The sequence below is a fragment of the Periophthalmus magnuspinnatus genome, chromosome 14 (assembly GCF_009829125.3).
Source record: "Periophthalmus magnuspinnatus isolate fPerMag1 chromosome 14, fPerMag1.2.pri, whole genome shotgun sequence".
NCBI classification, from domain to species: Eukaryota; Metazoa; Chordata; class Actinopteri; order Gobiiformes; family Gobiidae; genus Periophthalmus; species Periophthalmus magnuspinnatus.
The window spans coordinates 31,410,847-31,425,051 of record NC_047139.1 but is presented as its reverse complement, the minus strand read 5'-3'; the positions used below and the strand labels follow the sequence as shown (position 1 = coordinate 31,425,051).

The 14,205-nt window shown below is 36.4% G+C and overlaps 1 protein-coding gene across 1 annotated transcript in view; it reads left to right on the top strand.

The window, feature by feature from the left end:
* nbeaa (neurobeachin a) overlaps positions 1-14,205 on the top strand; it is a 147,724-nt gene that overhangs the window by 63,750 nt on the left and 69,769 nt on the right. Inside the window, exons 6-8 of the mRNA XM_055226474.1 lie at positions 2,902-3,028; positions 4,728-4,847; positions 7,570-7,716. Coding sequence (XP_055082449.1) covers positions 2,902-3,028; positions 4,728-4,847; positions 7,570-7,716 — 394 coding nt within the window. The remainder of the gene's footprint in view (positions 1-2,901; positions 3,029-4,727; positions 4,848-7,569; positions 7,717-14,205) is intronic.

The window sequence follows — 14,205 nt, the reverse complement described above, 5'->3', positions numbered from 1 at the left end:
TAACAGTGTTTCCATGGTAACTGCTCAGTCATGTAATTCTAAGGAGGGCATTGGATAGTTATGGATTCATTGTTGTTCCCCCCCTGTGTTGAGATACTTGGTGGATTTTATGTGATTTTTGCAATATTGACAATAACCAAGTACTGTTCCCTCTAAAATCAATGTAAAAAGGGAATTATTTTTTATTCTAGTTTTCTTTTTTAGACCCTTTATTATTATACTATTTTACTAGTTAATCTTCTATCTTAGACCTTGGCTGGAAAAAGATGGCATTAACCAAGACTAATCCAGGTCTAAAATCTGACAAAAGAAGTTTGAACTGAACACCAAGAGGTGCCCTTGAGAATATCTTTTTCAAGAGAGACCTGCCCGAGGTAGCTGCCAACACAATCAATACAATATAGTAAAATCACAAAATATCACATTATAAAACCATTTGCACCTCTCAAGAAAAACATACACATCTGGCTCACCTCTTTTTACAATTTTTTTAAATGGTCACATTTTTATACAGCCTTCAAGGCTCAAAGCACTTTGCATCAAGGAACCACTCACCCATTCACACACACATTCACGCACACACACCCACATTCATACACCGGTGTACACAGACACTGGGGCAAGGTGGGTTAAGTGTTTAGCCCAAGGACACAACGGCAGCATTTATCATTGAACTTATCAAGTGACAGCATAGATTTCAAATTAAGATCTTTCTGTAACCTATTCCAAAACCATGGCGCTGTGTATGAAAATGCAGAGTTTTCTGGCTCAGTGAGGCCCCGAGGCACAGTGAAAAGTAACTGGGAAGAGGGGCAAAGCACTTTAAAGGTCCTGTTTTATCCAAAATTAAATATTGTGAGCTTTAAGCCATGTTATAATGCTGTTACCTCATCAAAAACATGTGTCTGGCTAGATTTCTAAAGCTGGAAATGCGTTGTTCCACCTTCTGATGTCACAAATTGGTAGTTTTCAAGTTAACAGCTACCTTTTAGGTTTTGTTTAGTAGAGATTGGAAATTCCAGGGCTGAAATTTTGAAATTATCCTGATGATTATTGTGAAGGTGTATGGAGTTTAAAAAAACTGTCGTATTTGACATCACAAGTTGAAACAGAGTGTGTTGTGTTTGAGAGAATAACTGTAACCTAAATATGCTGGGTTTGTGTGTTAAACTTGTGTGAATGAAACAAAACACAACTCCAGGTCTGTTTTGGATGAAGAAACAACATTTTAACATCAGAAAATAGGCCAATATGGGACCTTTAAGGAGATTACCAAGGTACCCTGGAAGGTTCCCCAGTATGGCTTTGTAGCTAAATATGAACCAGTGTTGTTTTCTGTAAATTGTCAGCGATGTTCAGCCAAGTAAATACATGAAGAGTTCAGCAATAAGTGAGGGACTTAGCACTGGTGATAAACCTCAGTGATGCATGGCACAGTCCAGTTTGTGCAGCGTGGAGGAGGAAGCACACATACACAAGGAATCACCAACAAGAAAAGCTGCTTCCACCTATTTTTTCTTAGCACTGAAAAAGCAATGTCTTTGTCTAAAATAGAGACATCTTTATCAGGGTTGTAATATGGACTTTAAATGCAAGGTGATTAAACTCTTTCTTTTTCTTTCAATTTCCTATCAGACCTATATTAGATAAATATTGTGATCTTCCCTTTTGAGAATATCATACATTTTTAGTACTGAGTCAAATCAGTACTAAACCAGCTCTGATCAAGTCCAGAAGAGGCCCTACATATCATAACAGCACAGTTACTTTTTTGACAAATCGAAAATATTCCAATTGCTTGATTTTTAGCAACCTTAATATGTGTTAGTGAAGCAAGCGGGTCATGTGATGTGTTTTTGGCTGTCATGTGATGTGCTTTGGGAGGGTGCTAAGGGGGAGGATAGAATAGAGGGGCGGGGGTCCAGTCCATATCAGCCTCCCCCAGATCTGGTCTCAGCATGGAACTGGGCTCTGCAGCTCTGTGGTCTGTGATAAAACACTGCAAGCCTCTTCACATGGACCAGGCTTCACTCCAGAGGGTCGCATCTGATTCAGGACCAGCCGCAGAGTGTGGGAAAGCATGTTTTGGATCGTCTTTGAATTATATGTGGTGTAGACAGTGTAGTCAGAATACAGTGAAGAGAATGAGAGCCGTTTTTACTAAAGCCGGGACCCCCTGATGCTGCTGCCACAGAGTCATTAAATATTCTGTTTACTGTCACTGTAGAAGATCTTGAGAACAGAGTTTAGTTTCTTCTTCCTTCTTCCTGTATTTTGGGTTTTGGGTTTTAACTTTGTGTCTTTTTTGGGCATTTTGGGGGTTCTCATCTGTACTATAATGTAAATTTAATCCAAACCACATTGAGGACAACATTTTCAATGTTCAATGTATTTAGTTAAATGATAAAATATTTCTTCAGATGATTTTGATAGGAGGGGCATGCACCGATAACTACACTGGCATTGGTTATCGACTCAGATACCAGAGAATGTATGGAATTGGTTATCTGTTCTTTTATTTAGGTAGTAATCTTTAGGATTACTTAAGACACTTTATGTATGGGTGCAATGTGGTGCTGGCTTGGTTTATCTCATAATTTTTGCACTTTTATTTATACACTCCTTTCCCATACTTATTTCAAGTTTAATAGTTAAATAACTTATTTGCATCAGTTTTGTAATTCAAGTTTTAAATATAAGGAATTTCTGCTTTGTTTTTGCTTTGGTATCGATAGATATTGAGTATTGACATATACAGTAAGTCAAAGCATTGGTATTGGAACTGAAAAAGCTGGATTGATTGTCATGTTTTACAAAGTACAGGCCACGAAAGACAAACATATGTGTAAATATTACCTGTCAAAACAACTGACAATATCATGTTTTCTGTTTCTCTTGCAGTTTTCGAACAAGTAAAGGCATCGGTTACTCTGCTCACTTTGTGGGGAACTGTCTCATCGTGACATCATTGAAGTCCAAAGGAAAAGGCTTCCAACACTGTGTCAAATACGATTTCCAGCCTCGTAAGGTGAGAGAATAAAACATGAAATCTCCTAGCTCTTACAAGGACACCTGTTTGGTAAAGCGCGATGCGGTTTGCCTTGCAGTGCTCCCTTGTGCTTACCGACAATGTTGATGAGTGTAGATAAGGATTTCAATTAGGTCTGCACACCGCCCTCTAAAGCACGGTCAGCATTCCTGCACTGTCATGGCCGCCTCATTCAGCTGATGAGACGGCCTTCCTCTGTATTCGCTGACCCAGAGAAATCTTCCTAACGAAGTCCCCCATGCTTCCATTTCATCAATTTTATTTTATCGGATGTGCCATGTTCTACAGTGTTTTCACTGTGTATGAGTTTATATGGGCACATGACACTTTGCTTAAATTGGAAGTGGGATCTGTAAAATGAACAATTTGTCAGCAATAATCAGATACTTTCTATATTCTGCCAAATATAGATTTTCTAAAACTAAGTACAATGAATTCTATGAACCCAGTATGATAAAATGAAGAGAGTATGGTGGCAACCCACTGTACATTTTTCTACAACTTAATAGGATAATTGCATTATCAACTTATCGTTCAATATATAAAAGCTGGAACAATATTTTTTGGGGGTCAATAGTTATGGTGTGTACATTTTCTTTGCACAACTAGGTCATTTCTGGTTATTTTTTGGCTGTACGATAAAATTCAAGCCGTAAAAGGTTGAATAAGTAAATTATATGTTTCAAACTAAATACTAAAGTGTTTCATTCTGCTGTTTATTCATTGCAGCTCATGATTTTTATCAATATTGTAGATTTAGATTAGTTTTTATGGTTTAAATCTTCTCTGGGGTTATTATGTCAGTGATTTAAATTATTTGCATTATTATTGTTTACCGTCTATATTTACTTCAGCAATATATCACACTTCAAAATGTGGTATCGTGACAGGCCTACCACATAACTTCAAATGTGCTGTATATACAACCCCAGTTCCAATGAAGTTGGGATGCTGTGTAAAACTTAAAAAAATACAGAATACAATGATTTGCAAATCCTTTTCAACCTATATTGAACTGAATAAACTACAAAGACATGATATTTAATGTTAAAACTGATAAACTTTGTAGGTTGAAAAGGATTTGCAAATCATTGTATTCTGTATTTTTTTAAGTTTTACACAGCGTCCCAACTTCATTGGAATTGGGGTTGTACACAATGAAATAAGAATAGCTTGTGCCACCATTGTCTCAGCAGAATCTGTGGGTAACACAAAAATATGTGGTTGTTCAAAGTCACTTATCTTGTATAAAATATGATCCAGTGGTTATAAGATATTTATTCCACACTTAATTGTTGTACGTACTGAGAAAGTCCTTAGATGTTTTTAGATCTAATACTTTGGTCCACAGAGCATCATCCTCCATGTATTTTTAACCATTTCAAGATGAGTCAGTCAAGTTATGTAGACTAAAATAAAAACATTGCATGATATGAGCTTTATAGGAGCTTTATGGGATAAGAAAAAAGACCATTCACCAATCAACTTAAACATCAATGGTGTGAGTGCATAGGCTTCATCTTATCTATTCAAACTTTGGTGATGGTTACATATTTCTGTTTTTAATATTATGCAAGGACTTTGTTACTGGTTTTTAGACGACAAAGTAAAAAAAAAAATCAAAACTGCAAACTCCCAAATTAGAAATAACATTGTTTTTTGTGGGGTTTTTTTTCAGTGGTACATGATCAGCATCGTGCACATCTATAACCGCTGGAGGAACTCGGAGATCCGTTGCTATGTGAACGGTCAGCTGGTTTCCTATGGTGACATGGCCTGGCACGTCAACACCAACGATGTAAGAGCTCTTTATTAGAAAACACTATTTTATCTGAAACGAGGCACTGACTGCAGTGAGGTCACACAGAGAGCAACAACTAATGAAAGTATTTTGAAAAGAAGCTGTGGCGTAGGTTTGTGTTAAAACTGGTAAATAATTAAACTAAAATGAAAGGGAAGATATGGGAAAAGAGGAAGTAGTTTATTTGATTAAAAGTTGATTCCAATCTATGTCCTCAGATGTGGAATTTAAAAATCATAGGCTTATATTAATGTTGATTTATTCTTTGTGTAATAGTTGTTTACTTTTTGTGTTTTCCTTCAAGCTAATTATCCTATCTGAAAGTAGACTGAACCTCTCTCTTAAGGTTGCCAAAAAAGGACTGATATCATGTGTCCCCCGTAGATGACAGCTAATGGTTTTCAGTTTTGATTGTGCTGCTGTTTTTAAGCCAGCTGAAAAGCTGGTTACCTTTATTTTTTCATGTCTTAACAAAAGTCAAACAAGGACAGATTCACCTTTTAAATTTCTCTTTTGTCAAACCAAAGATATTCCAAGACACGCCACTGCTGCCGCTGTTGTCCCTGAGTGAGACGCCTGGTAGTGGTCTGGAACAGCCTCTGCCCCTTACTGAAATATTGGCAGAGTTTAGAGATTTGCCCTCTGCTATGGTTGCCCTTGATCTTGGTTCCAACTCACTTCACCAATGAAAAAAAACAACAACTTTGGCTCCAAACTTTTCCTGTTGAGGCACAGACAGGTTGAGTCCAGCAGCCAGAGCTTATCTTTGCTGTGTTCGGGTTTGGCTCCTGACAGTGCTGCAATTACACAAGTCCTCGCTAGATTTCATGTACAACATTGTCCCTAGCCTTTTGGGTTAAATAGCTTGCAGTGTTGTTTAAAAATGTGTTAAAATGTTGTGAACTGGTGTGAGGATGTTAAATGACTGTATGGTATCAAAGCTTTTTTTTTCCCGAAGCTTTGCAATGTTTTATCAGTTTGAAAGAAGTCAAGATGTTTCTGTAATAAAGGTTATCAGTGAGCTTATGTGGCAGACACAGGAAATAATACAGGGTGGTGGGAAAGATTCAAATCTACCAAAAAAAGTGTCCCACGAGAAATGTATTATCAGTTTTCAAAATGTCAATACTTTGGAAGTGATGGAAGAAGCACTCAATTTTGTTACCCAAGTAAAAGTACAGATACTGCAGCAAAAAATAACTTCAGTAAAAGTATTAAAGTTCCTGTTTAAAAAGTAAAACAGTAAAAAGTATTTTTGAGCTCTAATGACACTTCAAATGCATTGATTCTGGTAAAGAATTGTGCTAAATTTTGTTCAATGAAAACAACTGAATGGATAATTTTTTTCTAGCTGTTTTCATTTGTATATTTGTATTCGGCCCCTATGCGTTTTCAGCAGGTCTCAAACAATAAAGAAAAATACTTTTACTTTTCAGCCCAGCTAAAAGGAGTAATAGTGGAGCTTTCAATTGTAGTGAAGTAAAGTATCCACTTAAAAATGCATTCAAGTAATGTACAGATATTAAAAATTTGTACTTAGTTACAGAGATTACATGTACTTTGTTATGTTCCACCACTGACATTTGGTGTGTTTGGTCCAAAATTTGTATTTACAATAGACATCAGAGTTTAAAATATAGAGGCAGGAGATATATTGACCAATTGATAATATTGTAACTGTTGTTTTGGAGATATGCAAATTTGGAAAATTGAGAATATTATCTATATTTAAACTCCCTCAAAAAGAGACAGAAAAGTGGCGTGTATTCTCCCAAACAAGGGTATAAAGTAATATTTCTGCCCTTGTTTGTGCTAGACTTGAACCTCAACCTTTATGGGCAGATTTGAGCACATTTCTGATGCACTATTAAAATATCATTTGAATATTGCTATTAAGACATTGCAAAAATATATCAAGATATTTTTTGTCAGTATCACCCACCCACATTAACCTATAGCATATTTGCAGACTGTACTTTTTCAACTTTGGGATATTAACAATATTAATTTTACATAACTTGTGAATTTGACACAAGCAGACATGTGGCAGATATATTCTACCATGGGCAATTTGATCCTAGTTAAACGTTTAGTACAGTGGATGGAGGCCAGCAGTCAGATGGCCAGGACATGCGAACTCTAATTAGATTGATTGTTTGAGCCTTAATCTCATTACACTTGCCTAAAGTGACAAATGTTACTGTGGACTTTTCTGAGCTCATTAGCTTATAGCACAAGACATGCCTACACAGTATGACCTGATGACTCTAAGCATGCATTCACACAGTTTAGTCCTGATATAGACCTGGTTTGGTTATGTTGTTGTCTTGGTTTAGTCCTGAACAAATCCAGGTTTCAAATCTAGTCCCAGTTTAATCCCTATTTTTATGTAGTGTGTATGTGTCAAAGTGTGTGTACCCAAAAAGACATATTCATATGTTTTAGCTTACTGTTATATACAACAACTTTGAGAACTTCCTTCCATTCAAAAGATAAAATATTAAAATAATATCGTTATGGCAACAGTCCAAATTTTTCTTCATTCTGACTCCCATGGATATTATGTCAGAGAGTCACACTGATCGTCATGGATTTACCAATTTTAATCTAGCAATTCATTTTCTACTTACACTCCACATTTTTGCTTGTATTTACAGATGGATAATACATTCATTTTATATTTGTTATTATGTTAATAATTTTGCTATTTTTTCTTCAGAGCTATGACAAGTGTTTCCTGGGTTCTTCGGAGACGGCGGACGCTAACAGAGTATTTTGCGGTCAACTCGGAGCCATCTATGTTTTCAGTGAAGCCCTAAATCCTGCTCAGATCTTTGCTATCCACCAGCTTGGCCCGGGCTACAAGGTAAAGAGCACTCTCCCTCCCCTCCTTATCACCCCTTTGGTTTGTATTCAACATATGCTTCATCGTATATATCTCTGCCCCATGTATCACTGTGCTGCTACAATTCTCTGACAACTTGTAGATTGCATTGTCAGTGTTACTTAAATCGCCTTTTACCCATTTGGTTTGTCAGCTGGAAGAATCACTCGCGCATCAATCATAGCGAGACACGGGGATGCAGCTAAAGATGGCTGTCCCTGTCATTGGCATATTAGAGTTATTCATCGTTGCTTGAAGTCAAATGGTCGACACCATATATTTTGCTGTTGAGATGTGTGTGGGGAGGCGGGTTTGTGAATGAACGGCAGTTGTTTGTCTGTAATCACAATAGTTTGCGTTTGTGGAGAATGATATTGACATTTTGGGAAATTTTTTAATGTAAGAAATTTTGTTTAATTTTCTACTAGGGAACAAATAGTTATTTGACGGATTGATGGACCAGTATTGTTGCCGTCCAGTAACTCCGATTTATAACTTTGCCTTGTCACTATGAAAACCAGTAATACATTATGGGTAATTGTGCACTAAACAATCTTGGAGTACAACTGTTAATAAAAATAAAGTGCACTTTGAATGCCATATTATTCACGTGCCTAATGAGGGTCAAGTTAAATCCATTATGAAGGAAATAATGACTAATAAACTACATATTATAGGTGCATGCCTTACATTTATGCCTTCAGCACAGAGAGAACCTTTTATAATCTTTATCTACTGGTCTTATGCCTCACTTGCCCATATTTTTACTAGTTGGATCAATCATTGAAGCAGTGACTGGTCCAACAACATACCATCTTTGCACTACACATGGTTAAACAGTAAACACATACATGGTGCATCAATATTGAATAAAATAAACTACTTTATTTAGAGAAAATTCTGCTTTACACCTCTTGCTTTTCTCAAATACAGAGCTTATCCTCTGCATCTTTTATTCAGGTTTGTTTAAGTTATGGTTAATTGCTCAATACATTTGTGCACATTTGATTATTTTTTAAATGTAATGTTTTCAACTGCATGCTGATTACAGAGCAAGGGCGTAGTTAAAGAGCTACTTCTAAATACACTTACATTTTAATTTAAACCTAATGATTTTGAAGTGAACTAAAGAGGTTGTAACAGCTTTCTGAGTGCCGACCCTTTAATAACAAGAACATTAGTGTAGAATTTAAAGGTATTATACAAAATGGGCTTGTGTGAACTTTTAGCCGTGTTATAATGCTCTTACCCCTTCAAAAACATACCTGGAGCTGGGTTTTGTTTCATTCACTCCCTTTTATTAAATTTGAGTAACACTTTATTATTAGACTGTCTACATCTCCCAAGCTTAAAATACTCTGTTGCACTTTGTGATGTCATTAAGTTGTTTTTGATGAGGAAACATTATAACATAGACCAGAAAATAGCCTAATATGGGTTCTTTAAACTTGATCCACATTTAACATTTATATAGGCAGACTTTAAAGAAGCTGTGCCTGCTTTTTACTGTCACCTGAAAATTTAAAATGTGAAAAATGTAAAAAAAATATAACTAGTTCATTTTAAACAGTTTACATCAGTTTAAATACATTCTTTACTTTCCTAACACATGCCTAGCATCCCTATTTTTCATCTCAGTGAATTTAAAAGCACTTTTACCAACTTTCAAAGGTCAAAGTTGAGTTAGTCACTGTAAAGCTAAAAACAACTAGCCTGTTCACAGTGCACTTACTGGTTCTCGGAAGCTACAACTCTTAATGAATGCATATTTAAAAGCAAAGAGCGCACAGCTGCCTTCTTTTGACTCTACAGACTAGATGGACAAAAATCTTGTAGAGCTGTTTAATGCCCTGCATCGATGAAATGCATTTAAATGAGGCACTTGACAATGTTGGATGCACAGGTCTGATAGCTCCAACCCGAATCACTCTGCCAGCTGTCTGTGTGATGTTTTGGCACACTCATACTCCCCGGGCTACTCGCATCTTATTTATGAAGGTGTCCAGAGCACCAAGGAGAACTTTGCCTGTGTCTCGGGGTGAGGCGTGGGGACAGCCGGGAGTGCAAAAAAGTCTATTGTGTAACTTTATATTAGTCGATATATCTACTGACTTTAATGGGGTGTATTTCAGTTTATAGGGCTCTTGTGTCATGTAGGGCTGGACAATTGATTGAAGTTTTAGCAAGATTGAAATTCCATCATTTGTAATGGTTAATGATCAGCTTGGGGCGTTTTAGTTAGTGGGTTGGAACAGAGTTCTGATTTGGAATAAGAAAAATGACTTTTTTTCGAACAGTCTGTAATGCTTATGTTCAGGAAATCAATATTGAAAACTAGAGCCATGCCAAAAATTGAAAGATCGAGAGATCGCAATCTAAATTTTGGTTGATCTCAGTGATAAGGCAAGCGCATTTTAATGTACAGGTCTACAGCCAGTCCTGTGGCGGTAGAGTGTAGGGTACCGAAGGGGAGTTACCACTCTATTGTTTAGGTGAAAGTGCTGCATCAGGGCCGCAGTGTGTCTCTTTATGTCTCCTCACATGTCTTTTTTACTTAAGTTTTTACTTAAATCTGCACAGTCTGACTAAAAATCTAGTGCCTCCTTCCCTCCTGACTGTGCAGTCTGCCCTCGCTCTTTTCACCTGCCCTCCTTTCTCTCCTCTGGTGCTTCTTTGATTATAATCCAAGTTACGGAAGGTAAAAGTCTATTTTCTCACCATTTATGAGTGAAACTTAAGACCTAATTTAGCTCACGGACATCGCACGTGTTTCTGCTGTTAGCAGTAGCACATGTGTGCTTGTTTTTCTGACAATAACCATAATGAACGTATGCTTTTAGGCTTAATATATTGTATTCCAAACTTTAATTGTGTATTTCTCTAGAATTATTGGTCCTATCAACAAGAAATAATGACAATATTGATCCTCATACCCTGCTGTACGCTTGTCCCCCTGTCACTGTTTTCAATAAGATGGGAGATTGAAACGAAATTTGAGATCAATCAATATGAAAATGGAAAAAAATGCATTCTGATAATTTTTTCCTATATTATCCAACCCTATTGAAAACAATTTGTATTTGTTTTTAATATGAAATATATTGTGTCATGTAGACACGCCAATGATTACTTCTCCCAAAAAATGTAAAAAAGTATCAGAAGGTTACTGAGCTTTGGCCATGCCAAACGTACAATACAGGTAATGTACAAGGGTACGGGGCTTTCAGATATTTTTATGAATTATTATGCTAATGGTTCTGTGCTTTCATATTCCATACTGATGGTTTTTTACTGGATGTTTCATTAATGGGGAATAATCTCAGTAATGGTTTGATGGTTATTGTGTGAATTTAGCTGGGTATCAATATGGGTCAATGCTTTTTCCGTGTGCATTTGCGGCATATGCAGGCTTGCTATAAAAAAATACACAAAACCTTTCTTAGGAAAGATACTCGCCTGTCTTATAGGTCAATCCTTACAAACCACACACCACAATTAACTTGATATTTTAAGTGTTTTTTTTCACATTATAGACCAGACAAGGCTTAGTTAGAAAATAAGGAAGGTGGGTTTTGGATTACAGGCCATTTTTCATATTGAAATGATGTACAAAGGTTATTTTTATTGAATCCTTGTATGAAAAGCAGAAAAAACACATAACCCGCCTTCAGCCAGCCTATAAAACAAGATGAGTATCCATTGAATGGTTAAGTGGGCGTTATCTAAATCCTGTCTCTTACTTAAACCATTGTCAGTGAGAACAGTGCTATCACATTTCCACCACCCTAATAACCAAAGAGCCATCCGTTTGTGCTTTGTTTTGTGTTTTTATGAATACTGTTAGTCTGTGCCCTCGCGCTGGTGTCCGGGGGCAGATCACAGGGATGATTGCCTCTCTGTGAGCTGCACGGGGCTTCACATGCCCACAAGACACTATTAAATGGCTCAGTTGTTTTGTAGCCTCGAGCGTCAACGCTGTTATCAAAATGATGAGTGTGCAGGATTTGGACGGATAGAGAGAACCCATGAATGAATAATCTGTATTCAAGTATGTGCAGTACTTTGCAGTAGTACTACTTTGAAATAAATGTTACTAAAGTAAAGTGTGAGTACAAAAATATTGGTGAACTTTTGTGTTTATTGGTACAAGCACAGCTAATATAAGTGTGATTATTACAAATACTAATGGTTAACTGAATAATATTTATATATAATATGATGAATATAATTGTAATGCTACTTTTAATAAACATGTTGGTAGGGCTGTGCTGTAATCAAATTGAATAAAGAATTAATAATTCTCAATGGTCAATCTGAAGCCTGTGGCAGTAAAAATGTGTACAAATTTGAAACATGTTTTCATATGTATTTTATAGAGAGAGAGACAGAGACAGAGAGAAGCGATAATGAAATTTGGTGTCACGATTATCATCACGATAATTATTAACTTGCTGACAGTTTAAAAATGTTATGTAATGGATATGAATAATTCAAATTTTAATATTATCAATAGGTTCCATCTTAAACAACTGTTCTAGTGCTGTACTTTGTCTTAAGTGAAAACAACTGTGATCTAGAAGAGATCATCAGGGAGAAGTTGTTTTTTAAACACATTCTGCTGATATAATGGCCATTATCATTGGTGATTATTATATAAATGTCCCATGGTCAAAACGGCTATTGTTGACCATTTTTATCACGATAAACAATATTATTGTTTATACATTTATATACATTTGTAACTCTGAGATTAATACATTTCTGTTAGCTCTTCTACCATCTCTATTCCTATTATGATCAACTTAACCTTTACAATTTTCTGTGTTGGAGTCTCAAGCCTGCGACTGCTCGATGCTTCCCAGAAATCCAGTGTATTCTTTCATGCTGTAGGACAGGTCTTGTTGTTTCTAGATTCAGTAAATACTGTGTGACAAGCCACCACTGGTCCCTGTGCTACCTCCTGTTTACAGTACAGTCGACAGTGAAAGTCTACGAAGCGGTTTGTGGCTGCTCTTTCTCTGCTGTTGTCAGTAATGGGGAGCGAGGCACACGCAGGTCCTAAACAAGCCTTCTACCCACTGTAGTGTTGCATTTACTGTCTCTTGTCTCTGTGTGTGTCTCATTGTTCACTGTGGCCATCATGCTGTGTTCACTTGCCCTTAGTATAGTCCGACACTCCTGTGCTCATACAATGACAGTAGCTTGTTTTTATGTGTAGGACCTCTTCGACTTTTAGTGTTGTCACAATACTACAATTTCAAACTTGATTTCGATTCCGATATCACATTGACAATAAAACACTCAACATTAAATTGTAGTACTTTTGTTTATTTTACCATCTGACCTTATATCTGTGTAATCCCTCAGTGTCCAGTAGGTTCATAATGGTCCATGGATGTATACTAGTCTATGTGTCTTATACTTGTGAAAGATACAGCTCAAGATCATTTTAAACATACTCAGGAAAAGTTCATTTCTTTTTTTTTTTTTTTTTTTTTTACATAAATAGCCTTAATTCTTGTTATAAAGATAAGAATAATTGATCCCCAGATATTAATTTACAGTTCTGACATACATACAAAATACAGTGCATTACACATGATCTAAATAAACAGTATACTCTTGGTACAGTTTTGATATGTTTATAATGTCTCGAACTTTTAGGTTGCTATTTTGCTTTTCTATACGGTGTTGTTGGGGTTTGTTGATCTCGTCATCACTAGACCAGATGTCCTCATTGCAGACCAGTGCCAACAATCTGGCCTGGACATACAGTAATTAATGAAGCATGCGGCCTGGACACCTGCGGGCTCGTCTGTTCACGTGCAGATGTTTGTTGAGTTTGTGTTTGACACTTAGTAAAGTCATAAGCACAAGCATTAGAGCTGCCAGAGGCAAAACCGTGGCATGAATTATTATTGATTGGTCGCTGTCATTATTATTGTCATGTTTTGTGAATGAAGGAAAGACACAATATATTGTTTTTTATTAAAAGCTACTCAAGAACACCTGTTGTTGTTAATTTGAGTCCTGTGGCATTACTGTTTTGATTGCGTTTGATGCATAATTGCCCTGTAAATATGCACTAAGGAACTTATCTGGTGGAGAGTCTGTCACCTGCTTGTCTCGTGGCACACTACACTATGGCGTTTACACTATCTATTTTCAAGACAAGCTACCAGGTCAAGTTAGAGTGATATGTGGTCAAGCTAAGTATTTTCACCAATGAACACACCCACGCCTGTCATGATAAATACTATATGAACTTATCTTTCAGTGGATGGGGGTCAGTATTTATCATGGGTTCTTTTTTTGCACTAGTGGAGAACTTTTTGGTGATTTTTCTGTACTACAGTGAGATTGAGTGCATAAGGTTTTATGACTCATTATAGATAACTACTAACTAACTACTAAAGTATTCTGTTATTTATTTATTACAGTTCATATTATATTTATTATTTATTGCAGTTC